Genomic DNA, 27119 nt, shown 5'->3' with positions numbered 1-27119 from the left:
TGCCTTTCTTCTCTTCAGGAGGTGGAATCTCTTACCCCTTCCTTGTTTTGACCAGGGGCTGAGTGGGCTGCCCTGGCCCCAGTGTGTAGAAACCCTAAGTAAGTCCCTTCTACAGTTCAGCTTTTCTCTTTTAGCTCCTTGCCTGGCATTTGTTGCCTATCCTGCCTACAGGACTTTGGCCTCCCTCCGTACTTCCTTCAGGCCTATTCAGACCTGCTGGTGGATGCTATTCTGTGGCTGGGCTTCCTCACAGGGTCTCTATGCTCAATGTCACTGCACTCTGGTCTTTCCTAAGTTCACCCCTAGCTTTGTCCAGGGCCAGCTACCTCCCATGGAGCCATTTAACACATGGTTTTTGAGGCCCTAGGTTTGGCTAAGCCCTTAGCCCTTTTGGAGCTCAGATGTCAGCATATGAAGGTGAGGAGACGACATGAGGGGTTAATGTTGGGAGATATGCCGTGAAAGATAGACCAGAGCTGGGCTTGTGTGCAAAAGAACAACATGAGCAATGGTGTGAGACTTGGTGCATACCAGGGAGAGCCCTGCACAACTGCAAGATGCATACATGGTAACTGGCTGGATGCTCCAGGGCCCTGCCCTCCTGGGCTAGGTGCAGAGACTTCCTTACAAAGAGAAGGACTGGGATGGAGGACTGTCTTCCAGACTGTCACAACAACAGTCATGAATGTACTGGAGGACCAGGCTGGGCCAAAGCACCAGGAGCTCTGCCAACCCACTCCTTCTGCACTGTTTTACTCCTAGCAATGCATGGGATCTTCATAGTCCCCCTGACTTACAGATAAGGAAGCTGAGGGTGACACTTGAGCAGGGATTTAGGTATTCTGAACCAAGTAGCATCAGGAATGGTGGCCAGTGGATGGCTCCAGAGATAAGACCTTGAGTACTTGTGGGCTGATGGGATCAAGGGCAGGGGAGTAAAGATGGGGAATACAGGAGGGCTGATGTGTAGATTTGAGGAGCCCATCATGCATAAATGTGCCTGTCCTCTAGTGAACAGCATACCAGGACATCACTGTGGGATGAGCAGCATCCCCAGTGGGCATGTCAGATGAGGCTGTGTTGGGAGGATGCTGCTTATTTTCCTGTCCCAGGGTAGAGTTGTCTCTAAGGCTCCAGTGTCTTCAGGTTCTCAAAAGAAATTACTTGGGACCAGGCATAGTGGTGCACGCCTGTAATCCCAGTACTCAGCAGGCTGAGATAGGAGGATTGCCATGAGTTCAAGGCCACCCTCAACTACATAGTGAGTTCAAGGTCAGCCTCAACTACATAGCAAGACCCTGTCTCAAAAAAAATAAAAAAGAAAGAAAAAAAGAAAGAAAAAAGAAATTACTTGGGATTGGCCAGGCATGGTGGTGCACACCTGTAATCCCAGCATTTGGGAAGCTGAGGCAGGAGGATCACTGCAAGTTCAAGGCCAGCCTGGCCTACATAGTGAGTGTAAGACCAGCCTGAACTACATGGCAAAATGCTGTCTCCAAAAAACAAAACAAAACAAAAAAAACAAACCGCCAGGTATAGTGGTGTACAACTATAATGCCAGTACTTGAGAGGCTGAGGCAGGAGGATTGCTGAGTTCAAGGCCAGCCTAGCCTACACAGTGAGTTCAAGACTAGCCTTAACTACATAGTGAAATCCTGTCTCAAAAAAAAATAATAATTACTTGAGATTGGTTGTGGCTTTTCCTCTTCCCCCACAATACAAGTCACTATTGTTGTAGACATATAGCACCACTGGCTAGTGAAGAAACCAGCTGGGCTTCTGCTTCTGGCCCCACCCTTCGTGGCTATGACTCTTAAAGGTCACCTGGCCTAACTTCGCTTCCTCCCTTCATCACTAAGATGACCCAAGGTATGCAATAGGGCCATTCCTAGTGCTACTGGCTTAGTTTAAAATACCTAAATCCCAGTCCCGTCACAGTGGGAATCAAAGGACAGAAAAGCAGGGGAAAAGTTTAAATTGAGGAAATGTGAGGTTCTTGGCTGTAGTAGGAATTGCTGCAATAGCTCTATTTTTAGCATTGTGAGATGATCCATGGGCCAACTGCACAAGCAGAGTAAACAACAGAAAACACTTCAAGTTCTCCAGGGAAAGAGGTCCCGTTTTTAAGACTCTTAAAAGGGTTAGCACTCTTGTGTGGGTCCTGAGCCATTCCTTGACCTCTCCTTCCTTCCTATGTCCGGAGCTCTGTGGACTTTGGAACTCCACAGCTTCAGTCTTGTTCAGCCCTGTTCAGCCCTGGTGTCAACCTGGAGCAGGTGCCAAAGACCTCTCTGTCATCTCTGCCTCCCTGTCTGGGAGTAGGGGGAGAGTTCCAGAGGCAGCAGGTAGAGAAGACCCTCCTCTTGCCTGACAACTTGCTGTTTCCCTGCCGAAGGACCCAGCAAGAAGCACACAGTGGGGCTGCAGAGACAAGGCAAGGGCAAGGGCATGGCTACAGGATGCTCAGGCCCCTGCCTGTCCTGTTGGGATACAGCACAGAGCCAGGATGTTTTCATTTATGGGTATAATTTTTTAAAATAATCAAATATGAGCCTTTATTCTCTCATCCCCTGTTGAACATTCTTTTCTGTTAGAGACAACTTTCACCTTTAACTGTGGATTCAGAATTGTGGTGAGGCCAGGATACTTGGGCAGAGGGGGACAGTCTCTTAAGCCATTATAATTCCAGGTCTGAGTCTTCAGGATAGTCCTGCTAGGAGGAACAGAAGCCCCTGCAGATAGGTCAGTCATGACTTACTCAAAGTAACATAGCTGGTGAGTGGCAGAGCCCAGACTAGAGTGCAGGACTGGGGACCCATATCCTGTGGCCTGGCCTCCACGCCAGAGTTTCTTCCCAGCCTCCCAGTAGTGCGCCCCGCCCCCCTTCCCCAGGGAAGCCAGGGTTTGTGTATACATACAGCTCTGACCTCAGTCCTGGTCCCCTCTGCTCCCAGCTGCTCTGCTCCAGGGCTCAGTGAAGAGCTTACTTTGTAACATTCCTGAAGACAAGAACGTTTTTTCAGTGTAGACTTCTATTCCCACTGCAAGAAACTTTTTCAGAGGTTTGCTCTTGGAACAAGTGGCCCTGCTGTGTTTCTCTGAGGCACACTTGTAATGGTCTCAGCTTGGGCAGAGCCTTGTGCCTTCTGTGCTTTGTCCTTCCAAGACACTGGTCCAGGTCCAGGTGCACTGCCTGGAGGAGCAGCACCAGGCTGAGGGCAACAGCAAGGGGGGCATACTTCTGGGCGGAGGTCTTGGGCTCTGAGAAAGTATGGCAGGGCATGTAGCCCACTCACACTCAGGGTGGCCTGGGCAAAGGCAGAAAGGCTAAGAACAGTCTGTGGCTGCTGAGATAGCAGGTCCTGGGAGCCCCCATTCCTGGGCTGGAGGAAGAGAGGGTCTCTCCAAGAATGCACCTTTTTGAGAGGGGAAGATATGACAGTGCCACCCTCTGCTTTGTTCATTGGGTGCTCATTCCTATGGCCAGCAATGCACACTGTTGCTGGTGATCCAGTAGAAGAAGGTGTCTCAGTGCAGGTCACGGGCCACCAGGTTTAGTTTCTGGAAGATTCTCATGGCAGCAGAGAGCCCAAGGCTGCCCGAGCTCCATAGAGGCCCTGGCTTATCCTGGAACATTGGGGTTAAATAGCAGAGTCTGGCCTGAAAGCTCTCATCCTTTGCTGTGGATGGCATTGGAGCTGCCCTGATTGGGGCCCTCAAACCAGGAATCCCTGTAGGTGTGGCCAGGCCTGTGGATAGTAGGATGGGTCTGGAAGGCCAGAGTTCCTAGGCCAAGTCCAGCCTGAGCCTCCGATCTTTCCAGTGTGCCCCCTGCTTCAGGAAGGATACTGCCCTGCCCTGAGTTTAGTCCTGCTGTTGGCCTCCTGGTCCTGGACCTTAGTTTGACCCCTTTGACCTTAGTTTCTCCATCTAAAAAGATGGGCCCATTGGATGATGAGGTCAGTGATTTTTCCAGCCCTTTTTCCAAAAGAAACCTTTCTCACATACCCAGTGGAAAACAGATGAGTGAGCAGCTGCTCCAGTGGAGGCAGGCAGGGCCAAACCCCACCCTCCTGGGCTATACCCCAGTCAGCACAGGCCCCTGAGCAGGAGGGTGCAAACCCCAAGAAGCTGTGGGCTTCCTTTCTGCCTGCTGTTCCACAGATTTGTAGCCAGGCCTCCTTTCTGGAATGGCTTCAGTCTGGGAAGTTGCCTTTCTCTACTTCTTTCTCTTGTTCTCCTCCTCCTCTTCTTCCTTCTTCTCTTCCTCCTTCTGTCATCGTCTTCTCCTTCTCCTCCCTCTCTCCCTCCATCCTTCTGCTCCCCCCTTCCTATCTGGAAAGTTTGACTGTGTTGCTTATTGCTTCTAAGAGTGTGTTAGGTTTGAAATATTTGAGCCCCTGCCTGGTTACCACAGTGATGAGCTATGGCTCGCAAGTGCCCCTAGGACCCAGAAACTTCTGGAGAGGAGCAAACTCAGGACTCCTTCATATACATGGGTCTCTGTGGTGTGTGTCCTGTCTTCTCTGATCTTGGAAGGAATGGCTCAGTCAGCCCAAAGCCACTCTTCATACCTGGCTCCACCCCATAACATTCAGTGGCTTTAGGCAAAGCCAGTCAGTGTGTGCAAGGCTCAGTTTCTTCATCTGCAAAGTGGGGTTGTCCAGACCTACCTTGCTGTTATGGTGAGGGTCACATAAGAACCCTTGTGGAAAACACATTACTGCCATGGATTCCAGGGCCTGATCTGCACACAGTACACGACAACAATAGCTGTTGTGTCCAGGTAGTGTGTGGTGGGGCAGGGACCCTGTACATAAAGGTACACTGGTGACAGGACTCACTCAGGTCAGTGGAGAAGGTGAGATGAATTGAGGCCAATTGGAAGGAATTTCTCTTTGAAGGAATTTTAGTAATTTTGTTGATTGAAAATGAGTTTTGAGCTGGGTGTGGTGGTACATGCCTATAGTCCTAGCACTTGGGAGGCTGTGGCAGGAGGATCACCCTGCAAGTTTAAGGCAAGCCTGGGGTACATAGTGAGTTCAAGGCCAGCCTGAACTACATAGTGAGACCCTGTCTCAAAAAAAGAAAAAGAGGGCTGGGGATTTAGCTCAGTGGCACCGCACCTGCCTTGCAAGCACAAGGTCCTGAGTTCGATCCCTGGTACCACACACACACAAAAAAAGGAAACAAACAAACAAGTAAGTTTTGAAATGCTGTTCTCTAAATGTACATATGCCTTAAGTTAGGTCAGAGAAGGTGGAACTCACAGAACTTCCCTTAGCCCTCAGCCCAACAGTGGTAGGGCACAGATTCTGTAGGCTTCAAAAACTGCCTCCTCACTGCCTAGGAACATTGGGTCATTTGCTCAACCAGCCCAAGCAGAGGAAGGCCAGCTCTGGGCTGTAGAGAAGATTGTCCACCACTTGCTGTGGGCAGCCTCAGGCCAGTAGGTATATCCAGCAGGAACTAGCCACCATTGACTCATTTCCAGAAGAGACTTACCTAGCCATTCTCACAGGAGTGATGGACAGCCTCCAACTGCAGACCATGCCTCATCTCAGACCTAGGCTCTGCATGGCTTAACGGGGCAGGTGCCATGAGGTCTAGCCTTGTGGGGAATGAACCTGGACCTACCTCAGGGGCATGGGGCACCTGAGGAGGTGGTGCTATGAAGGCCTTTGGCAGGGAAGGCTGTCCTCCAGTGGCTGCAGGTAGAGAGCCCCTTTACCAGGAAACAGGAGCCACCCTTGCTTCAGGGGCACAGCAGTAAGAGGGAGATGGAGTGTGAACATCACTCTCAACTTTTAGTCAAGGCACTGCGAGCATTCTACTCTATGGGTCTCACAGTGTTATGGGCTTGAGAGAAGAGTGTCTCCTAGTCCTTAGCAAGAGTGGTCAGGAACAGTCCTGGAGGCTGGACTGACCTTGCAAATTGGCCAGATTGTCAGACAGACTGGGGAGAAGGCATTCCAAGAGGGAAAATCAAGGGAGGCAGTGTGGAATCTGAGAATCCCTCATGGGGAAAGAGGAAGCAATTCTGGGGAAGATAGAATGGGCCCATCCTGCAGGGCTAGCACCATCACTGTCAGCAGTGATGTCTATGATAGACATCTGTCTATCCTTGATGTCACTGTCTGTCGTTAGTAGTGGGCCCACTGCAGGGTCCAAGACAGGGAGTTCCATGGTTATGATTGGTAGAGGGAGCTGTCAAAGCAGGAGCTTTGTAGCTTAGTGAGCAGGCCTGCGGGGCTAGAGACTGAGGAGAACATTGGGGTCAGACTGAGAAGACCCTGTGCTCTCACAACTGAGAGGTATGTCTGTATGAGAGGGTAGGTTTTGGTAACCAGAGGCATATTTGACTTATCTTGTAGAAAAGCACCTGGTTCAAAGTCAGGCCTAGGCCAAGTTCTGCCATCTGCCAACTAGAGCATCCTACGGGTATGTCCACTTTGAACAGGTGATCCCATTCCTGGTGGGTGGAACCTGGTGGTGTAATGAGGGGTCCTGTGCCAGGTAGAGTTTTTCTGCTCTCATCTCAAATTTGTCCTATCTTGGGGCTGGATCTGCAGATTTAGGACTGAGTTCTGGTCTATAGAACAGGCCTGGGTGAGTTTGCTCCCCTTCAGAGGCTATTCCAGGGAACCTGAAAGGTTCCTCCCTGTGGCTATCAGGTGCAGGAGGAAGTGATGATATATGATCCTTCTTGAGAGTGTGAATGCCCATGTAGGTGCCAGCTCTGTTTAGGCTCTTGCCTCAGTCAAGCCAACCCAGTCACCAGCATGTCTATTTGCTGTTGTCTGGAGACCTAAGGACAAGGCACTCAGTATAGGCTATGGCCACTGTCACCCCTTGAAGCCTTAGCTCTAGTCACAGAATGTCCCCTCTTTCATCACTTCCCTAAGACACCCCCAACCCCCACCAATGCACTTATCCCAGCCAGAAGAGCCAGAGCCCCCAAAGCCCACAAAATCCATCTTTTCAGGAACCAGGGGTCAGAAGATGTATGGGCTGTCCTAGTTTTCTCAATGTGCGTGTCACACGTGTTTTTTCTAGGATTTGGGCTCCTTTCCTGAGATGAAAATGGACACAATTTAGCAGTACTCTACAGAGTAGGCTACTCCAGTACCCTGGGAATCTTCTCCTATGCAGCCTCAAGTGGGGGTGTGGCTCAGAGGAACTCAGAGTAACTGTCCTGTTGCTCCAGGGAGGCCCTCAGGGGCCCTAACTGATCAGATCATACCTTGGGGGAGAAGGCATTCCAGGAAAAGGAAGCAATGTGGGGTCCCTCATAGGATGGGGAGAGGCAACAGTGCCCACCCTGCAGGGGCACCACCATCACTGTCAGCAGGCCAGCCATGTCCTCAGTAGTGGGCTTATCATAGGGTATTAAGGCAGAAAGTCCCATAGTTGTGGTTGGTGCTTCCCAACTCATGTCAGTGCCTCAGCATTTGGTGGCCTCTCTTTCTTGCTCTTCCTTTCCCCTAGACTCCCTGCAACCCTTCTCCACAAAGGTCACTCACTGCCCACATGTGATACCTGCTGCCACATGCAATCCTAGAGCACACAAGATCTATTGTCCTCCACATGATCCTATACTCCTGCTGTTCTCTCCTTTCTCTAGTGGGCTGCTTCTTTTTCTCCACTTGTCTCCCTGCATGGGGAAATCCCCAGTCCCTCTACATCTAGTAGTTCCTGCTGCTTCTTCCCCAGGAAGCCATCTTGCCCCTGCTCCCATCCTTGTTTCTGTTTTTTCTATATTCTGCTGTGCAGCTGGACTTGAGATACCAAGTAAGCTAAGTTGACATGCTCTGTCACTACCTGCCCATGAGAGCCCAAATGTCTGGCTGAGATCCTGGCTTCTCCTTCTGGTTATGAGGAACTATGGGGACAGTCCTCTGGGGGCATCCTCTTCTCAGAAAGGAACTGGTAGGAGTCATGGCCCTGTGTTCACCAGGTGCCCATGTGTGTCCTGAGTTCTCGTGTCTCTGAGGATTGGAGTGTGGCATAGCACAGCTATCTGCTGAGCTGGATGCAGCCCTAGACCTAAGGACAAGGATCCTTGAGCCAAGCCCTGGCCTGCAAGTGTTCTTGGGCAGGTCACTTTCCTCCTTCCCATCTGTCATTTAGAACAGTTGGATACTGTAACATCTGAAGGTACCTCACAGCTATATAGTGTAGGCTGAACAGCTCTGAGTACCAAAAGCTCTAGTTCTGGAAAATTCAAGTGAGGATGGGGACATCTGGACTTCAGGGCTTTGGAGGAGTACTATGTGCTGCCAGGGGTGGGTGGTTCCATGTCCTCAGGGAAGAGAACCTGTTTCACTCTGTCTGAACCCTGAGGGGAAGGAAAGGAAACTGGGGCTTGGAACTGTAAGGCCCAGCAGTCTGTCATTACACACTGCAGAAAAGTTGCCTGGTCATGTCACATAGGGCCAGTATCCCACAGCAGCGAAGCAGGTGAGCAGTGGCAAATCCTCTGCATCCAAACCAGCTGGCATTCTCCATGGTTGACAATTAGTTCTCAGCCCAGGAGGAAGAGTGGGGTTAGATCATGCTAGGACTGAGGTAACAGCTAGTAAGAAAGGAAACAGGAATAACCTGCAGGTTTTTGTTAGCTTAGGTCTTGAGAAGGGATGGCTGCAGGGTATCACTGGGGCCACTTGGTACCCTGGGCAGCTCAGCTGATAGCACTTTGAGCATAACCCAGCTCTGGTGGCTGGACTTTGGCTTCACAAGGCCAGAAGCCCACCACTGCTGGGGGTGGCAGGTGTAAAAATACTTATATGTTACTGCCCTCATGAGCCAAGCCTGTGTTTCCAAGGGGGCTTGTGGCCACCTAAGCAGGTTCCTGCCGGCCTGTGGGTGAGCATGATCAGAGTGTCTTAGTGTCCTGGAGATCCTAACCTTTTAGGTCTTCAGGAGTGGCCTCAAGTTAGATGGGTGGCTGTCTTTGGGACAGTGATCAGATACCTGTGTCTTTGGACAGCCAAGTGCAGGTGATCAATTAAGTCCCATGGGGCTCTCTCGCATAGATGCTGACAAGTCCCAGAAAGCTCAGAGCTCTTTGGGGCCCCAAAACGATTCAGGGTTCCAAGGCAGGCAGGCTCACCAGCCTCTGTCACAGTGTTCTCACATGAACCCCCAAGAGGCTCCAGCATGCACTGGAATGCTTCCCCTAGCAGGACAAAGAAGATGAACCTCACCTTGTGAGGAACATCCCTGTTCTGGGCCTCAGTGTTGTTGCTTGTCAGCTAGAGATGATGATTGCCTGTCTTGTGGGACTCTAGAGAGGGCTGGCACAAACCAGGGCTCATGTGCAGGGCATTTTGTGGTACAGGAGCAGAGCCAAGGAGACCAGAGCCCACAGGGCCTCAGAACCCAGCTGGGAGCAGACATTCTCTGAGGAATGTCTCCCCAGTCTTTGCTTTACACAGGTTTAGCACAAAACCTCTAAGCTCCCCTCACCCACCACAGGTCTCCCTCTTGCTGTGACAGCCAAGTATCAGGACCTCTGATTGCTTGCTAATCCCCTCCCCCCACCTTGGTATGTTCATCTGGCAGGTGGAATGGTGCCAGCAGACCCATTTATCACAGTGCATGTTAGAGTGTGACCATTGGCCTGCTCCCAGATTCTGTGTCAGGAGACATATGGGTCAAGAGACATATATTCTGCCACTAGTAGGCCTAGAAGCTTCCTGGATGCAGGGAACTGGTTTCCAGAGAACTGCACACACAAAACAGATAACAGTTTCTTCCTGGCACAGGGGTGATGAACACATGTTCTCAGCTTCCTTTGGTCTGACTTGATCTTACAGGAAGTAGATAAGGTATGAAGTGAGGTCATGAGCTGTGCAGGGCATGAGCATCACTTTGGCACCTGGTCCCTATGTCTGTTCAAGCCAAGTAGGGACAGCGTTGAAGCTGGCCAGGCCTGGGAGATGGGTGCTAGCCATTCTGGCCTTGTTGCTTAGTCTCTTTGAACTTGTTCCCACATGTATTGTCTATCAAATGATGGTAGGAATGTGGATGGTGAGAGGTTGTATTGGGTTGAGCAGCAATGCGGGTTGAGATCTCCTTGAGATCTAACTGTTGCGAGTACTTGGTTGAAGCCTCATCTTTCTTGACAGCCTAGCTGTGGCTTGTGATCATTTGGGTCCCCTTGCAAATGAGTGACTTATGGGAGCCAAGGCCTACTTCTTCCTGTTCCCAGCAACAAGCCCTATGCTTAGCAGGAAGCTACCCTCCAAGGGCAGAGGGCAGAGTGCTACATTTTCCCAGATCAAGTGCAGGTTGGACCCAGATTGATTCGGATTGGGGGCACTTGGCAGGGTACTCGGTAAGCCTAGGAATGCTAGTGGGCAGGAGCTAGCCTGAGGGTAAGATGCTTGGGAATTAGCTAGTTCACAGAGTGGGTATCTCTAGGAAAAGTGCTACTAGGCCTGGTTAGGTGGATCTGAGGCTCTAGAGTATCTGGGGAGGTAGAGAGTGCTCCTGGCACTGAGGTGGTGAGAGACGTGCTTGTGAAGAGAGGTGGGGAAGCATCTCTCCATCTAGTTCATAGAGAATGGCCCATACTTGCCTTTCCTGAGTCTCTCCTCAGCAGGGGGTCGGAAGAAACAGCCAACAATTAGTAGACAGTTCTAGTGCAGCCAGCTTCATAAGAAAGAAATCAGAGGAAGATGCTGAGAGTCCTGGAGGTGTGGCCATATGCACTGGAGTGAGGCTTTTTCCCTTTGAGCTTTTTCCTTATCTGTAAAATGGGTATTGTCTGGAAAGCTATTCATGTGCTGGAGAGGAGTATGCTGCTGTTCTTGGAATTCAGAGCTTGGGAGTGGAAGTGGTGGAGGGATCTTGAGATCAGAATGGCCCAGCCCTGCCTTTCTGGTTCTGAGAGCCTGTCGAAAATAAAGCTTCCAGCTGTAAAGCCCACTGGAGAACTCACCGTGGCATTTAGAAGTCTTCACTCTAGTCCCTACTGACAGCTCAGGTGTGGCCAGTCCCCCCCACCCACACACACTTTGCCAGCCACAGGGCATTCACTGCGCGGCACAACTCCAGGGGGCGCTGTTGACATAAATACCACATGCAGGTCGAGGACACCCCCAACATGCAGTCAGCTGCTGCTGCTCTGGCCAATGTAGTCCTGGCCACAGCTTCCCGCGCTAAGGTCTGTGCCCACCAGCAGTTGGCAGCCGACCGGTAGCCCGCCACCACTGCAGGAGCAGCTGGGCCAGGGGCCCCACCAGCACTGGCCGGCAGAAGTCAATTGCGCTGCTGGGCTCCCATCCAGGCGAGCGCCAGCGCCCGGTCCTGCTCTGCCCGCCCCGCCCCGGCCCGCCACGAGCAAGCAAGCAGCGGCCATGGCCCTGCGCCCGCCCTAGCTTTCCAGCACAGATGCCACGGTGGAGCTAGCGGGTAGGAACTTGCCCATAGTGGAGGACATGGGGGCTGAGGCCAGGCCACACGACCACCTCTCCTCTGCCTGCCTGGTTCTCCGCTTTTCTGTGCTTTTGTTCAGTCCTCCCTGGGTGGGCTCAGGCAGCTGCCCCCCGCCCCAGGCACAGCAGGAAGCCCGTGGGCCATGGTTTCCCCTGACTCCCCTGCGGAGGAAGTTGGCTGGCTGGGCGCGGGGTGCGGCGCAGCGCCCCCCGTGCCAGGCCCGTGCTCTGGTCAGCCTCAGGTGGGCGGGAGGGCCGGTCTCGGCGGCGGCACGCGGGGGCGGCAAGCTCTGGTAGAGTCTGTACGCGCAACTGCGCTGGGTCCCCGGCTAGCCCAGCCCGAAAGAGCCTGGGGCCAGGAGCCTGCGCGCGGGGGTGTGCACTGCGCTGCGCCGCGCGAAAGCGAAAGCCACTACCTCCAGCAACTTCGCGGCAGAAGGCGCCGACTGGAAGCTGCGCGGTGTCGCTCCCTGGGATGGTGAGCAGGCTGCCCAGCCGGGTGGGCAGCGGCACCCGGACGCGGTGCTTCCCTAGCTATAAATAGCTGTGTGCGGGGGCGGGAAGATGGTGCCAGAGCTTTGCAAGTGCTGCTGGCCAGGCTCTGCTCTGGGCCGGTTCTTCTTCACTCCTCAGCTCTCAGGGTGGGAGGAGGGGTAGGGTTGGGGTAGGGGGTCAGCAGGTGTGGGGCAGGGGCTTTGGCACGTGAAGGCAGGGATAGCCACCGGGAGTTGGCTGCTGGGCGCTCCCCGCGCACTTGGTTGGTTGTCGTTTCTGCTTTTCCCGAGAGGGGGGAGGGAAGAGAACCTAGTGCCCGCGATGTCTCATTTGGCAGGAGGAGAGACTGAAAACGGCTGGTGCCAGCTGCAGGCAAATTGCAGGCTTCCCCAGTCTCTGCCTGTGTTGGTCGAGGACTCATTACCTATGATGGCACGGGGAATCCCTTACCGGTAGCCTGGACAACCAGGATTTTTGTGGGGGCGGGGGATGAGGGCGCCCCTGGTGGCCTCTGCGGACAGAGGCTCTGGAGACCAGCTGGTTTTGAGGTAGAAGCTGTAGGAACTTCCTGCCGACAGGGAGGTTCAACCTGGCTGGCCTCAGCTGTGCCCCAACCTTAGGCCTGGAGCATAAGTGCTGTGGGAGGGGCAGGACCTTTAGCTGCTCAGGGCATGGAAAAGATGGGGAGCTACTAGCCTAGAAACAATCCTGGCCCCAAATGCCAGGACTGAGGAGCAGGAGGGCTGCATGAGTCATCTGGCCCAGGGGTGCTGCCCAGCTGGCCTGGCTTGGTCCTTGCACTCTCTACATAGGAGTAAGTGGGGTGGAGTACAAAGAGCCTGGTGGGCTGAGTTCTGCTGCGGTCTCAGCTCACTGCTGGCTGCTTGCCCTGGAACTAGTCTCCTCTCCCACAGCGAGGTGTAAGTGAAATCACGTGTAGGAGAAGCTGGACAGATGCGTGTGAGTACTGTTGGCCCCAGGAGATGCTCAGCAATAGGGGTTCGGGAGAGTGTGCATCCCTCCCTACCCTACCCTCTGCCCTCTCCAGGTAGTCTTGCTCTTTGGGTAGTTTGTATGGAATTAGGGTGACAGATGTCTCCCCAAGACTACAGAAGATTCTGGTATTTTCCCCACAACTGCTCCAGACCTCAGGGCCTGCTGTCCAGATTCTCTCATTCCTGGCTTGGGGTCAGGTTGTGACTCTGAGGCTCTCCTGGAGCCAGCAGAAAGTTTTTGTGTTTTTCTGGAAACAAACAAAAATCTCCTGATTTCCTGCACTACAACCTTGCTGAAACGCTCCTTCACTCTGTAACTCCAGTTTCTGCTCGGCAGCTGGTCCTTGGTTAACAGCAACCTGCTTCTCCACCCCTTGCCCACTGCCTCTGGGAAGCAGGTGCCAACATGCTCCCACCCTTGCCTGTTCAGAGCACTGAGTCACCACTGTGCCTGTGCTTAAACTGGGGGTAGGGTGGGGAGGGGGAAGAGGAGACTGCAGGAATCCCTGTGCCAGGGGAATGGGCTCTCTCTCAGGTACTCACAGTGCTGTTTTTTCTGTGAACGGGCTGTTGGAGCTGAGTTGCTGTGGGAAGCCTTGCTTGCTCATCTTACTGTAGGCGCTCCCTTACTGTCCAACTCATGAACCCAGTCTCTGCCTCTAGGAGACCAGCCTGGGCATTGCTACCTGGTGTCCAACCCCTTGGTCCTCTCAGGCGATCCATCCTGAGCAGAGGAGGAGAGCTTCATGGAGAAAGATGGTCAGCCCAGCATTCTTTGTAATAATCCTGGAGACCCAGACCCAGATGTCCGCTGGTAGCCAACTTCACTGTGGGGTGAAGTACTCCTTGGTCATTTTATGTTGTTTGTTTGTTTGTTTTTTGAGACAGGATCTCACAATGAAGTTCAGGCTGGCCTTGAACTCACTATGTAGCCCAGGGTAGAGTTGAACTTCTGGCAGTCCTCCTGGCTCAGCCTCCCAAGTGCTGGGATTACAAGTGTGTGCCACCACACCTAGCCCTCTGTGGTTATTTTCTTTCTTGTTTTTTTGTTTTTGTTATTTTGTTTTTTTTAAAACAGTATCTTGCTATGTAGCCCAGGCTAGCCTCAAACTAACTATGTAGGCCAGTCTGGCCTTGAATTTGTGGTGATCGGTGATCATCTTGCCTCAGCCTTCTGAGTACTGGGATTATAGGTGTGTGCTCCCACACCTGGCACTATAGTGATTTAAAATGAGATTTTTTTTGACAATGTGGGGAAATACATGTGTTCTGTTTACTGAGTTAAAAATCCAGATTGAAAGCGTATGCCTCCTGTGCTCAGGACACCCTGGGTGGTGAGGCTTGATTCTAACTGCATTCTAGTTCAGCTGCTCACTTCTCACCTGTTTGGCAGAGAGGCTCCTTCTCCAGCTCTGCTCCCTCTGACTTTCCCTGAACACCCTTCAGAGTCATTGTTCTCTTGGGCCATTACTCCTCGTACCAGCCTCTCTTCTGTCCCTGCTCCCTGGATCACTGTGGAGTTGAGCCTTCCTATACCCTGGAAGGGGATTTGTCTGGAGAGATAGCCCAAATGTGGTTGTGGGGGCACAGATGGGAACAAGACATTCTTCCTCCCCTCGTGAGACTCAGTCAGCGCCTCCCTAGGGCTATGGTGAGGTTAAAGGGATCTAGATGCCAGGGTTTGTGGTTTTGACCTGGACTATTCCTTTTCTGGAGACTTCAAGCAGGTCCGAGAGGCAGGCATTCCTGTCTTCCTGGCCTCTCTCATTTTGATGGACTTCACTTTGCCCCAGTAAGCTTTGGTTCATCTGAAGAGTTCATCTCAACTCACAGGTTTTGAGCACACCCAAAAGGCCAGGCTGTTAAAGGGCCGGTGTGAGCAAGAATGATGCAACCCCACTGCCTTCACCTACCCAACCCCCACTTCTGGGCCACTAAGAGTGCAGAGGGCAGTGGCAGGCAGCTGTTTTGTCTAAGGCTCAAGCCCTTGGGACTAGCTGTTGACGTCAAAAGCTAGAGGCAAACCTGTGGGCAGTGCCCAAGCAGCTAAGACTGGGCCTAAGAAGGCCCCAAACAGATTTAGGCCCCTTCTGATGGGGAGCCTGGGTGAGCTGGAAAGGGGAGAGTCCATTGCCTGCAGCAGGCAGCCACCTACCCTACTGCTTACCCACTCTCCTGTTAGGCTGGCCACCTGGGTCCTCCTAGAGGGCTATTGGCAATTCACTGTCTTTTCCTCCTTGATACCTTTATGCAGCAACCAGGTGGCTTCTTCACAGCTTTTCTAGGTGATCCTAGGTGTGGTCACTCCATCTTCTGCCCTCCTGCCTGCATCTTGCCTGGCATCCCTCCTTGCTTGGCATCCCAGCGGGGCATGGTCCTGGGAATAGAAGATCAGGGGAAGGGATCACATCTGAATCTTGTGAGAGTCACAGCAAAGGACAGGCTGAGGAGGCCAGCTAAGACCTGGAAGGACCAAGGCTAGAGGCCATTTCCTGCAACAGGGGCCCAAGGGACTTACATGTGGCCTCTGAGACTCCCATGGTGCTAGTGGAGGACACTGGCCATTGATCAGCTGCCCCATCTGTGGGCAGGTCTTCTAGTCCACGCTTGCCCTGTTTGGGCATTCCAGGTCTTAAAAAGCCACTGGCTCTAAAAGTGATTGGGCATTAGTGCCTATGTTCTCCATGCCTTTGTTTCTACAACTGTAAAGCAGTCCAACTTCTTCATTTGGGAGTGTTAACCAAGGGTTCTGGGAGAGGCCTAAGCTACAAGTCTGGCATTTGTGCCACTTTGAGATCCCTGGACAGTCCTAAACAGGTGACCTGGACTCAATTTCCCTCTCTGAGAAGTGAGGGCTGGGTTTATCACACACTTAGACTATCCCTGCCAGTGTGGACATAGGATAAATCTGAGTCCCCTCTCAATCCTGTGCCTTGAGCCTCATCTGTTCTGCAAGAAGCCATGCCTCAATTCTGTTCAATTCTAATGCAATTCTGACAGGGTTACACCCTCTGTGCACCCTTCTTTCCTGCTCTGGCATTTGTAGGAGGCACTTGTTTTTGGAGAGGGATGTTGCATGTGCCTTGAAGCAGAGGAGGTTGTAAGAGGATCCATGATTGAAAGCTGGGGTCTGTAAAGGTAACAGCTAGGGGTAGGTACCCTTCACCTGGAGCCTCAGAAATAGTTTTAGGCTCTACTGTCAAAATTTGCCTGGGCAGTGGGGTTCACTGTGACAGCCATGTCTATTTGAATCATGTCAGTAGCCTTGGGCTACTGAGTTCAATGTATAGGCAGTGTCATGAGCCATGAGGCCAGGCTTAGCCAGTCCAAGTGGCCAGGAGCAATGTTCCATACCTGTAGAAGCCACTACTGTCACCTCCCTAGGATGCCACCCACCAAGATTGTCATGAGCTGAAGTCAAATCCTCCCCCCTTTAGTGCCCTTGTAAGTGGGCAGTGCATTACCTGCACTACCCAGCTCTCAGTTTCCCTGGGAAAGACTCTGTGGGCCCTCACCCCACAGCAGCTACACCCACTTTCCTGTACCCCTAGGCTTGTCCCACTCCAGGACACAGCTTCAAAAGTTCTGTGGTCTCCAGAGCAGTGAGGGACACCTGAGTCTCAAAGCTGTGGGGAAGGTTTGAGAATTCATATCAAACCCTCTGCCCAGAGTCTGAGGCTCCATAAATTATTCACGTTGTTAGAGTCTTGGTGACCTCATCTGCCATTGAGAAGCACAGAACCACTCAGGAGGTGGGGGTGGGCTGAGATCCCTAGGATGAGGCATTTGGCATGCAGGAGGAGCCTTGAACACAATCCCGGTGTTTTTAAGTGCTTTGAGGCTGCCAGTGTAGACCCCTAATTGCCCATAGCACTCTAAGGAAGCATTTTCCCAGCTGTGCTGACCACCAAGGAGCTGGTCCTTTTGACACCAGAGTTGAGTGGAGCAACTCCAGAGCCAGCATCTCTGCCTGTGGAGGTGGGAAAGGACATCCAGGGGAGGTCTAGAGCAGCAGGACTGGAAGGCGGCAGGGGAGAGGGGGAGAATAGGAGGGGACCACAAGAAGGGAAGCCCCATCCCAGGCCCACCTTGTGGGGTCTCTGTTGCTCCTGGCTCCCACTTCTGCTTTTGGCTGTCTCAAATCTGTGATCCTGCTGTGGCCTGACCTTGGGATTCTGTGGGGATGTCAGACCCCTTCTACCCTGCCCAGTGCTGGCCTCCCTCCATCTACCCTCAGCCAGGCCTCTTTTTAAGCACTATTGCCCACATCCTACTCATCAGCCCCCACTTAGGTCCCCCTCAGCATATCCCTCACACCCTCCCAGCAGCCCACACCTGTGCCCTCAGGAGTGGGTGCAGCCGGGACTTTGCCATGTTGGGCTGTGGTGAGGAAGACAGGGCAGAGCAGGTCCTCTGCTCCTGCTGGGTGCCTGTCCTCACACTGAGAGGCCTTCTCCAACACCCTGCTCTCTGGGGGTTGCATAGCTTACTCAGTGTGGGAGGGGTAGTACAGGGAGAGGTCTGCTTTGGCTCTTTCCACTCCTTCCTGGAGGGCCTGGGTTCAGGCCATGTGACACAGAAACCCTCCTGGCTCAGGCAAGAAATTTAAGTTGTTGGCTTGCTTTTCATCTTGCTGGCTCCTGACTTCCTGGTGGCTCCACTCTCTCAGGCCAGCTGTCCCACAGAACCCTGTATCTCCAGGGCTTACCTCCATCTGCACACAGCGCCACACTGGGGGAGGTGGGGTATTCTCAAGGGCTCCTGCTAGGAGAGGAAAGCCTGGTTGGGTTCCCAGGCTCACCTGCTGACTACATCCCCATGACCTGTGAGTAGGCAGAGCAAGGCCAAGGGCCCAGCCCTGGGAGGGGGAGGAAACAGACCCTTTACAGAGGAAGGGAAGGGGATGATGCTTAACACCCTGCAAACAAAGTTGAGCCCCACACTGTCATACGTGAATGAGTAAATGGTGAATGAATCAACAAGGGCACTTGAGCCAGTCAGACCCCTCCCAGAAAGTGTGCCCTTCAGTACCACTGTTACTATGAAAAGGCCAAGCAAGATGCCAGATGCAATGAGTGTGCACAAATGCGAAATGCCACCCACCCTTCAGGCCTGTAAGCACTGGTTTAAAATGTTCATTAGCAGTGTCTGTGGTTCCCTTCTGGTTTTCCGTGGACTTGCTACCTGATTCTTTCTGTCTTCTGTCCTTTACAAAATAAATGGTGTTATATTACAGAATGAACTGGATGGGAGATAGGGATCCAAACCATGTGTTGGAATGTGCAGTGCAAATTAGAGCTGCTCACATGAGTGGGTTTGTCAGCATCTGCATGCTCCAGGAGGTGCTGGGGCAAGAGGGCCTTCCACAAGCTGTGCTTTCCAGGGAGGGAGGCCTCTGCTACCTTGGGTTTCTACTGCTGACAGGCACAGACTTTTGGGAAGTGTGTGTCTTTAGGAACGTCTGCAAGTGTAGGTGTCTTTTCCCCCTTACATCTAATGTGCTTCTGTTTCCAGTCACCTGCCCTCCACCTCCTGTGAGGCCCTCCCTATCTCACCTCCACCCAGGGAGGAAGGCCTGAGCTGCCTTTCCTTTCCATCTGCCTCAAACCAGGAGGTCCTCAGAGTAAACCTGCCTCATTCATTCCCCAGGCCCCTACCAGAGTGAGCGCTTATCCCAGAGACCAGAGAGGTAGGATGGGTAGGGTTGAAAGCCCAGCCTCAGCAGCAGTGGAGAGGGAGAGACAATAGAAACAGTGTGTGCAGCTTGGCCAGCACAGCCCAGCTCCCTCTGAAACCACCCCATGGACATCCCAAGTGTTCTACGTAGGGCTTGGGATGAAATCTCCAATGCCTGTCTCCCAGGGCACTGCCTAGTTTCAACAAGCAGGTAACAGTTTTTGGGCTCACACCAGAGTGAGCCTGTGCCCAGCCACCCCCCCTCACTGAGTTCCAGATGGGCTAGCAGTGCCAGGCTACCTCACATAGTCCCGGTTATTCCAGGTGACCATATTGTAGCCCCTTCTGGAGGTTTTCTCCAGATGTTCATTGGCTCGATTTGGCACATGCCTCTCCCCCTGAAAAACATAAGTGCTATGTCTAATCCTTGAATTTGGGAACAAGAGTTTGGAATTGTTCTCTGCAGGGGCTCTGCCCTCCATACCCCTCACCATCTGTCAGCTGTACCATGCCTCTCTAGCCCACCCTGCAGAGGGCCAAGTGTGGTTTGTCTCAGGAAATGCCTTCTCAGTCCCCTTTCTTATAGGAAGAGAGACAAGCAGGCTGTTACCTGGCCAGGTGAGCCACTGTCAGCGAGCACTGCTCAGACTGCAGTGTTGCTGCCTTGCAGTGACTACCTTTTAGGAAAAGGGGCACCAGTCATCCTCCCTGCAGCACCTTCCCCTAGCCTGGGACTGATCATGTCCACAACTGGAGCTTGGAGGAGCCTTCTGTTTTCTGTGAGCAGAATTGTCTCACACCTGCCCTGTACAGTTGAACATGGAAATTTCCAGGGTGAGGGGCCAACAAGGAGACTAGGGGGCTAGGATTCCCCAGACAGACTTCAGCAGAGCCCATGCCCTGCAAAATGGGAGGCAGAAAGCGCTCCTCAACCTAGAAAGGCCACCTACTCTGCCTGGTTTGTATCTGGGCCCTGGGGACCCGGAGCTAAAGCAAACCTGGTCCCAGCCAGTACATACTTCTAGCCACAAACTCACCCCCAACAATCTGAGGGGCTGACCGTGAGTTTTCTCCGTGAGAGTTAGAGGAGGACAGCAAGCCAGGAGGACTTCAGAGAGGAGGTGATGTCACAACTGGGCTTGGGAGGACACGGAAGAGTTGGCTGGGTAGAGGACATAGAAGGGCATTGGTGGAGACTCAAGCATGGAATTGCTGGCTTGACTCCAGGCTTGGGAAAGATTGATCTCCAGCTTGATCCAAGTCATCAGGGGCTGTGCACAGGAAGGAGTGGAGGAAGGAATCAATAAAATTCAAGGTCATGCCTGCCGTGGTGGCACATACCTGTAATCCCAGCACTCGGGAGGCGAGGCAAGAGGATTCCTGTGAGTTTGAGGCCAGCCTGGACTATATAGTGAGTTTAAGGCCAGCCTGGACTGCAAAGAAAGACTGCCTCAAGAAAAAAGGAAAGAAAGACATCTAGGGTCATTCTGAACCCTCTCAGTTGACTGCCTGGAGCAAGGTGTGTCCTGTGTCCTTTCTAAAGAGTGAGACCTGGGAGCAGTGGGTCATGAGATCTCTAAATGAAATGTGGCCCTGCGCTTCTCCCTCTCACATCTGGTTCAGAGAGGAGCTGTGGCAGTGGTGGAGGCTGGTGCAGGTGGTAGAGGCTTCCCTTCATAGGCCCAAGGGGTTCCTTTCTTCAGTGCTGTGGGTGTGGTGAGGGCCAACTCTGAGCTGCCTCCAGCTGTGTGACTCTTAAAAGTCACTCTCTGTCACTGAGCTCTGGTGTTTATGGCATAGCTGTGGGAGGTTATGATGCAGACCACCTGAGTGGTGTCTGAATAGCTTCCCAGGAGGTGAACCCTTTCCAAGTCCCCAACTAATGGGCTCAGTGGGTGACAGGGATAGCAGTCACACTTACACCTTACACAGCCCTAGAAACAGAGGGGCAGAGTGCCAAAGCCTAGGGTCCTTACCCCCCCCCCCCCCACTGGCTCCCACAGCTGCTCAAAGGCATCCCTCATGCCTCTTCTCCAGTGGCTTTTCATAAGCTGCTGTAGAAAATACAGTATTGTTTGCTGCCCTCCCTGTGGATGGTTTAAGCTCCTCATTTCATCTTCCTTGGCACTGTCAGGCATGGAAGATGGCTTCTTCATACAGCCCCCAGCCTGTCCAGTGGACACTCCTTGTCTCAGTATGAGCCAGGCTGCTCATCTGTCTGTCCCGTGGCCTAGTATGGAGGGTGCATTGCCTTGGGGCTGAGGGTTGTGCCTGACTCCTGGATCTAAGCAACTTTTGTTCCAGGGCTGCTAGAGTAGGGTGGGCCACCACCCCTGAGCAGGCATCAGGAGCTGGCAGGGAGCACCCACAGGAACAGGGCTCTGGACATCCCCACCGTGGTCCCTGTGATGGGTAGCCAAGGTCCCAAAACCTCATACTTCAGCCAGGCCCTATGCTGAGAAAGAGGAGCCAGTGTCACTTGTAGCCTTGGTCCGTTCTGCGCAGGATTTCTCTAGGGGTTTGGCTGTCAGGACCCATTTGGGAGCCTGCTAACTCCTCCCAAGTTCCTGAGTTTCTGTACCAGAGATGGGCTCCTCAATTCTTGTTCACTTATCACTCCCTCCCTGTCATACATGCTTCCCCTGCACCATGACTGGAGCCTGAGTGGTTATCAGGTGGCATGCTAGTTACCAGGACACCGCAGGGAACCAGACTCTGGAGCTGGCAATGGGCAGAGGTTGCACAGTACTGCAGCAGGTTGGGTGTGGGCTGAGGGAGAGAGGAGGGAGGTCCTTCCCAGAGAATGTGGTCTGACTGAGATGGCAGGGACCTGGGCACCCTAGGAGCTGCAGATGATACAGCAGAGCTGCAGGGAGAGAGGATCCCAAAGGGTGGGGTCATGCTGGCGCCTTTCTGCTGGCACAGCTGCCAGAGTTCCACCATAGCCCCCTTTGACCCAGTGGTTCCACCTGTAAGAGTTGGTCACGTGGCTCTGTCACTACCTATGTAGAGAGATGTGTGCTTGTCCTATGTGCCACCTCAGGGCACGGACCCAATAGACATGTGCAACACAGCCGTGCAAAAGAGGAGTCTCCCGAACCATGTGTATGTTGTTTACCACTATTGGTGAGGAGGTTCAGGTGGAAGGGGCCATACTTCATCCTCTGTATAGTTAGAAGGGGTTGAAACATCCTTGACTAGGTAGAGTGTGTTGGCACTGTGGCAGGTTCGAGGGAACCTCAGGCAGGATGTCCCTGAGCTCCACCCACAGCAGCCGTCCTCACAGCCTGTTCCTGCCTATCATACAGGGCATCTGGCGGATCCCCGTGGATGAGATTGACCGACCAGGCAGCTTTGCCTGGCACATGAACCGCTCCATTGTACTGCTGCTCAAGGTGCTGGCCCAGCTGCGGGACCACAGCACCCTGCTGAAGGTTTCCTCCATGCTGCAGCGGACTCCGGACCAGGGCAAGTGAGTGAGCTGCCTGTGCACACAGCCTGGCACATGGCTGTGCTGCTGTGGGTCAGTCAGCCACCTGGGCCCTCTCACCACTGCTCCAACCTAGCCTTGAGGCCTGCTGTCAGGGAGCCCCAGCCAACCTTTTCCTCCCAGGGTATTTTGTCTCAGTGTCTAGCACCTAAGGGACACCACTCCTGGGCCCTAGCAACCTGGAGCCAACACAGGTTCTCCCCATTGACTTTGGTTTCCACATCTAGACTCTGGACAACACAGCCTTCCTTTTCCCCTTGCTTCTTCCCCAGCCTGGGGTTCTCAGAAGTTCTGCCAGGTCATGCGGCAAACAAATATTCAGATCATAGCTATGTAGCTCAGTTGAAGTCCAGTAAGAACTAGATGGGCAGTGGAGACCTGGCCCTCAACACAAACCAAGAATCCCTCCCCTAGAAAGTGGAACAGACGAAACAGAGGGGGACCCGCCACAGCTGCTACATGCAGGGGTTATGGGCATCACAGAAGATGCAGCTCACAGGTGGACTGGACTGGCAGTAAAGTCTGGAGCTGAGTCAGCCATTCTCCTGTGCCTGCACTGCATCACTTTCTCATAGTCTTGTTCACCTGTGGAATGCCATGAGCTCAGAGAGGGCACCCCTAGAGACAGGGCTGCACCTCTCCCCAGCTTTCCCTATGGAAGCACGCAAGGCTGACCCACTGTGGCTATGCCCTTGGGGTTTGTGGCCAGCTCAGTGGGCCCAGAACAGCCAGCTACAGTCAGAGACCTGTGGAATGTGAAGGGTGAGGTTCAAGAAAGACTTTTGGGAGAGCAGACCTCAGTAGGTTGAATGCAGGGACAAATAGACATACTTGGGGCAGGGACAAGGCACAAGGGAGGGATAAGCCACTCAGTAGCACTCGGTGGTGTCTGACACACCCCTATCCTCTCTGGCCACCCGTGTGACCACAGGAAGTATTTGCGAGATGCTGACCGCCAGGTCTTGGCACAGCGGGCCTTCATCCTCACTGTGAAGGTGCTGGAAGACACACTAAGTGAGCTTGCAGAGGTACGTACCTTGCCACCCCTCTCCTCCAACCTGTGAGTATGCTCCCAAGTCCTTTTCCCCCCTTAGGCAGGTCCCTGTGTCCCCACCTGTGAAGTAGCACTCACTCATCCTACCCCACGAGGGAAATATCATCCTAGCCAGTGAACATGCAACCACTTAGTGAGGCCCCAACACTCTGTGCTTAATGCAGGAGGTGAAAACCCCCTATGCAGCTGAGCCCCTTAGCACTGCACCCTGAGTAGGGTGGGTTCCGGAGTCCTACCCACAGTGGGCTGAACAAGGCTTCTGAGAGCATCCTCCTCCCTTTGTACCCTCTAGGCAGATACAACAGGGCCCCCATTTCAGAGCTGAGCACCTGAGGTCTAGGACTTTAAGAAACCTGCCTAGCAGCTGGTACTGCTGGGAGCTGAGCAAGCTGGGAGCTGAAGTAGAACTGGTGTCTCCACAGCGCATGCCTAGTAGTGCTGGCGGGGGCTTGATGTAGGTGCTCAGGATGGTGCCCCAAGCCTGAGAGTGTCCTCACCACCCTCACTTTAACATTAGAGGCCAGAAAGATTTGGCTCTGCTGCAAGCACACCTCTTGGCTCCAGGCAGGTCTCATTTCCATAAAACACCCCAAAGTTCACATCACAAAGCCGCAAGCGAGCCAAGAGGACTTACTCAGCAAATAAGAGTCCACTAACCTGTCGGATTACTTGGATAGGTCATAGGGCAGCCTGATGTGCATAGGAGGGAAGGTCTCTGGGCCTGGTGTCCTTCTCTGATGATGATTGAGGCACAGTGCTTGCTGGCTAGCAGATGTCCAGAGCCACAGTGGTATTGGGTGGGAGAGGGAACCCAGACGTGCTTTGTTGCAATGGAGACACCAGTGTCTTATCTTTGGTTTTCTTGTAGGGATCAGAACGCCCAGGGCCCAAGGCCTGCGGCATCCCTGGAGCCAGGATGACCACTGATGTCTCACACAAGGCCAGCCCCGAGGATGGCCAGGAGAGCCTCCCCAACCCCAAGAAGACTCCTCTGGCTGATGGTTCAAGGCCAGAGCCTGAACTAGGGGCCAAAGTGGGCTCCCTGAACCACCGGCCTATGGCCATGGATGCAGCAGACAGTGCAGACCAGGGTGGGGAGCGGAAGGACAAGGAGAGTCCTCGAACAGGGCCTACTGAGCCCATGGACACAGGCGAGGCTGCCATTCGCTGCCCAGACTTGGAACGGACACTGCCCCTACTGCCAGGCCGCCCTCTGAGGGATCAGGGTCCTGAGAGCCGGCCTGCTGAGCTGTCCCTGGAGGAACTAAGCATCAGCACCCGGCAGCAGCCCACTCCACTCACATCAGCCCCAGTAGCACCCACTGCCAACACTAGCCCCACCACTGCCTCAGGGGCCAGGTGCAGCAACCACCCCGAGGAGCCACCCCCACGGCACAGCCGCAAGAGGAAGCTCTTGGAGGACACGGAGTCCGGCAAGACACTGCTGCTGGACGCCTACCGAGTGTGGCAGCAGGGCCAGAAGGGTGTGGCCTATGACCTGGGCCGAATTGAGAGGATCATGTCAGAGACCTACATGCTCATCAAGCAGGTGGGTGGGCAGTGAAATTCCCCAAGGGATATGTGCGAGTCCGAAGTCTCTGATTGTTTTGTCTTCTCTCTAGGAAGCTCATTCCTGGGTGTCCAGGTGTGTCAGGGCCTGCCCCTGAGGTGGGTTTTAGGTATCATGACCACTGCATCCCCACTGTACACTGGGGTGGGGGTGGGGTTTTTTTTTAGGTTTTCTATAATGAAGCAGGCTATACATTTAGTCAGAAAAACAGTGAGCTTTAAATGTTTGAACTCGACCTTAAAGGAAAATGAAATGTTATTCTTGATCCAGCCCAGGGAGATGGGACTCCTATGAAGGGGCCTCTGGATGTACTTGGATCATGTCCTTACTTCATTTGAGACTTGTTATCACTGCAGTAATTTGAGTGTGACCAGAGAGGCTATTATTCTTCTCGTTTTGCCTTCCTCCCCCCACCCCATTAATGGGCATTGATACAGGCCCTTTGCATTGAGCAACATCTCCAGCCCTTTTTGTTTGTTTGTTTTTTTGTTTTTTTGGTACCAGGGATTGAACCCAGGTCCTTGCGCTTGCAAGGCAGGTGGCGGAACCACTGAGCTAAATCCCCGGTCCTCCAGCCCTTTTTTTTTAATCTCCTAAAAATTTTTTTGGTTTTTTGAGACAGAGTCTTGCTATGTAATTCAGACTAGCTGTAAACTTATTATGTAGTCCAGGCTGGTCTTGAACTTGAGGCAGTCCTCCCACCTCAACCTCATGAGTGCTGGGATTATAGGTGTGTGGCACCTTGCCTAGCTTCCCTTTGTATTTTTTGAGACAGGGTCTCACTAAATTGCACAGGGTGGACTTGAACTTGAGATTCTCCTTCAGCCTCCCAGAGTGCTGGGATTACAGGTATGCACCACAATGCCCAGCTTTTTTTCCCCCTCTTTTAATGTATAGGTACATACTCTTTTTTTTCTATTTAAAATTATTCCCACAGGAGGAATCCCCAGAACTTCAGTGACTGGTACAAATGGTGTGACCGTTCCTGATAAACAACTTTAAGAGACTGCTTGTCTGTATCTCACCAGCATCGAGTGTTAACTTCCATTTGTTGTTCTATTTGCTAATTACTTAGTAGGCTGTTTGAGTGCTGGTCCTTTCCTTGCTGTGTGGCTGGACCCTTTCCCTGCCTTGCCTGCTCCCCTGACCTTGGTTGGCAGTGGATAGCTGTCACCCTTAAGCCCTACCTGCTGCTTGTCTAGGGGAACCCCCACAACTCCCCAGTCTCGTTCTGACCTCCCCGTGTCTTGGGCCCCAGGATGTTTGGCACAGCCTAGGTCTGCCTACCACCCAGATCTTAGATTCCCACTCAGATCACAGCCCTCCATCCTACCCACCTGAGGGACAGGCTCAAGCCCAGAAGACTGCCCCTGCCAGAAGATACCTAGAAGCAGACAGGCTTCAGCTGAATTTGAAGGCTTGGTTGGGGGTCTAAGTTCCCCCTTGCCAGCCTGAGCTCTTAAGGACACAAATAACTTGCCACAGAAATTAACTTGTGGCCAGAAGGGTGACTAGGTCGCCTTGGCTGGCAGTCCCACCTAGGAGACAGATGTGCACCTGCCAACAGGAGAGCCAGGAGGACCTGGATACAGTCAATAGTGGGGAGTGCTCTTTACAGGATTGGGGACCTCACCATAGGCTGATTTGTGCTGTCTGAGGCACAGGGCTCAGACAGGGAGGAGGCTAAGCACTCAGGCCTTCTGACCTTGGTCATCTTCTTTCTCAGGTAGATGAGGAGGCTGCATTGGAGCAGGCTGTGAAGTTCTGTCAAGTCCACCTTGGAGCTGCTGCCCAGAGACAGGTAAGCCTGACCTACACGTAGGCCCAGGCTGCAGGTCAAGCGTTGAGTAGTTCCTGTGGTCAGTGGTGGCCAAGGAGAGAGAGGAACATGAGGTGGCTGAACCTTGGGCTAGTGGGGGGCGTCCTTGAGAGGGCCCAGATTCCAGCTCTTGACATGTGAATATGTGACCTGAGGGGTCTCCTTGCCTTGGCTCCCTGGTCCATAGACCAGGAGATGGCCCCTAGCCCATTGACCTCACCTGAAAAGGTCCTTCTGTTTGGGACAAAGGTAGAGAAAGTGATGGTTAGAGTCGGGTTGATTAAGAGCAAAGTGGGAGGGGACAGAAGGTAGAGATGCAGCCTGTGCAGGAGCCCACTGGAAGGAGGCATGTAGTGGTGGGGTTTGGGGGTTTAGTCTAACAGGGTGGTGGGAGTTTTGTGTTTATTAGGCAAGGGAGAGGACAGGGCTGCAGAGATGGTGAGAGGGTGGATTGGCATGTCAGGATGTCAGGGAGGAGGTGGCAAGGGTAGAGATGAGGGTGAGGCCCTTTCTGGGAAGCACCTGGGAGAGGGCAACCAGGCAGGGTTGAAATTGGGTTCTGTTGAGTCCGAGACTCTC

At 53.1% G+C, this 27119-nt stretch overlaps 1 protein-coding gene across 9 annotated transcripts in view; it reads left to right on the top strand.

The window, feature by feature from the left end:
* Cabin1 (calcineurin binding protein 1) overlaps positions 1-27119 on the top strand; it is a 146777-nt gene that overhangs the window by 108308 nt on the left and 11350 nt on the right. For all 9 annotated transcript variants that reach the window (XM_004843563.3, XM_004843565.3, XM_004843564.3 and 6 more), the window contains 4 exons: positions 21916-22079; positions 23029-23125; positions 24020-24700; positions 26448-26522. In XM_004843563.3, the coding sequence (XP_004843620.2) occupies positions 21916-22079; positions 23029-23125; positions 24020-24700; positions 26448-26522 (1017 nt within the window). The remainder of the gene's footprint in view (positions 1-21915; positions 22080-23028; positions 23126-24019; positions 24701-26447; positions 26523-27119) is intronic.

The sequence above is a fragment of the Heterocephalus glaber genome, unplaced genomic scaffold (genome assembly GCF_053883595.1).
Source record: "Heterocephalus glaber isolate CG9 unplaced genomic scaffold, H.glaber_assembly_v1.0 deba00001687, whole genome shotgun sequence".
NCBI lineage: Eukaryota > Metazoa > Chordata > Mammalia > Rodentia > Bathyergidae > Heterocephalus > Heterocephalus glaber.
This window is presented reverse-complemented; position numbering and strand designations above follow the sequence as displayed.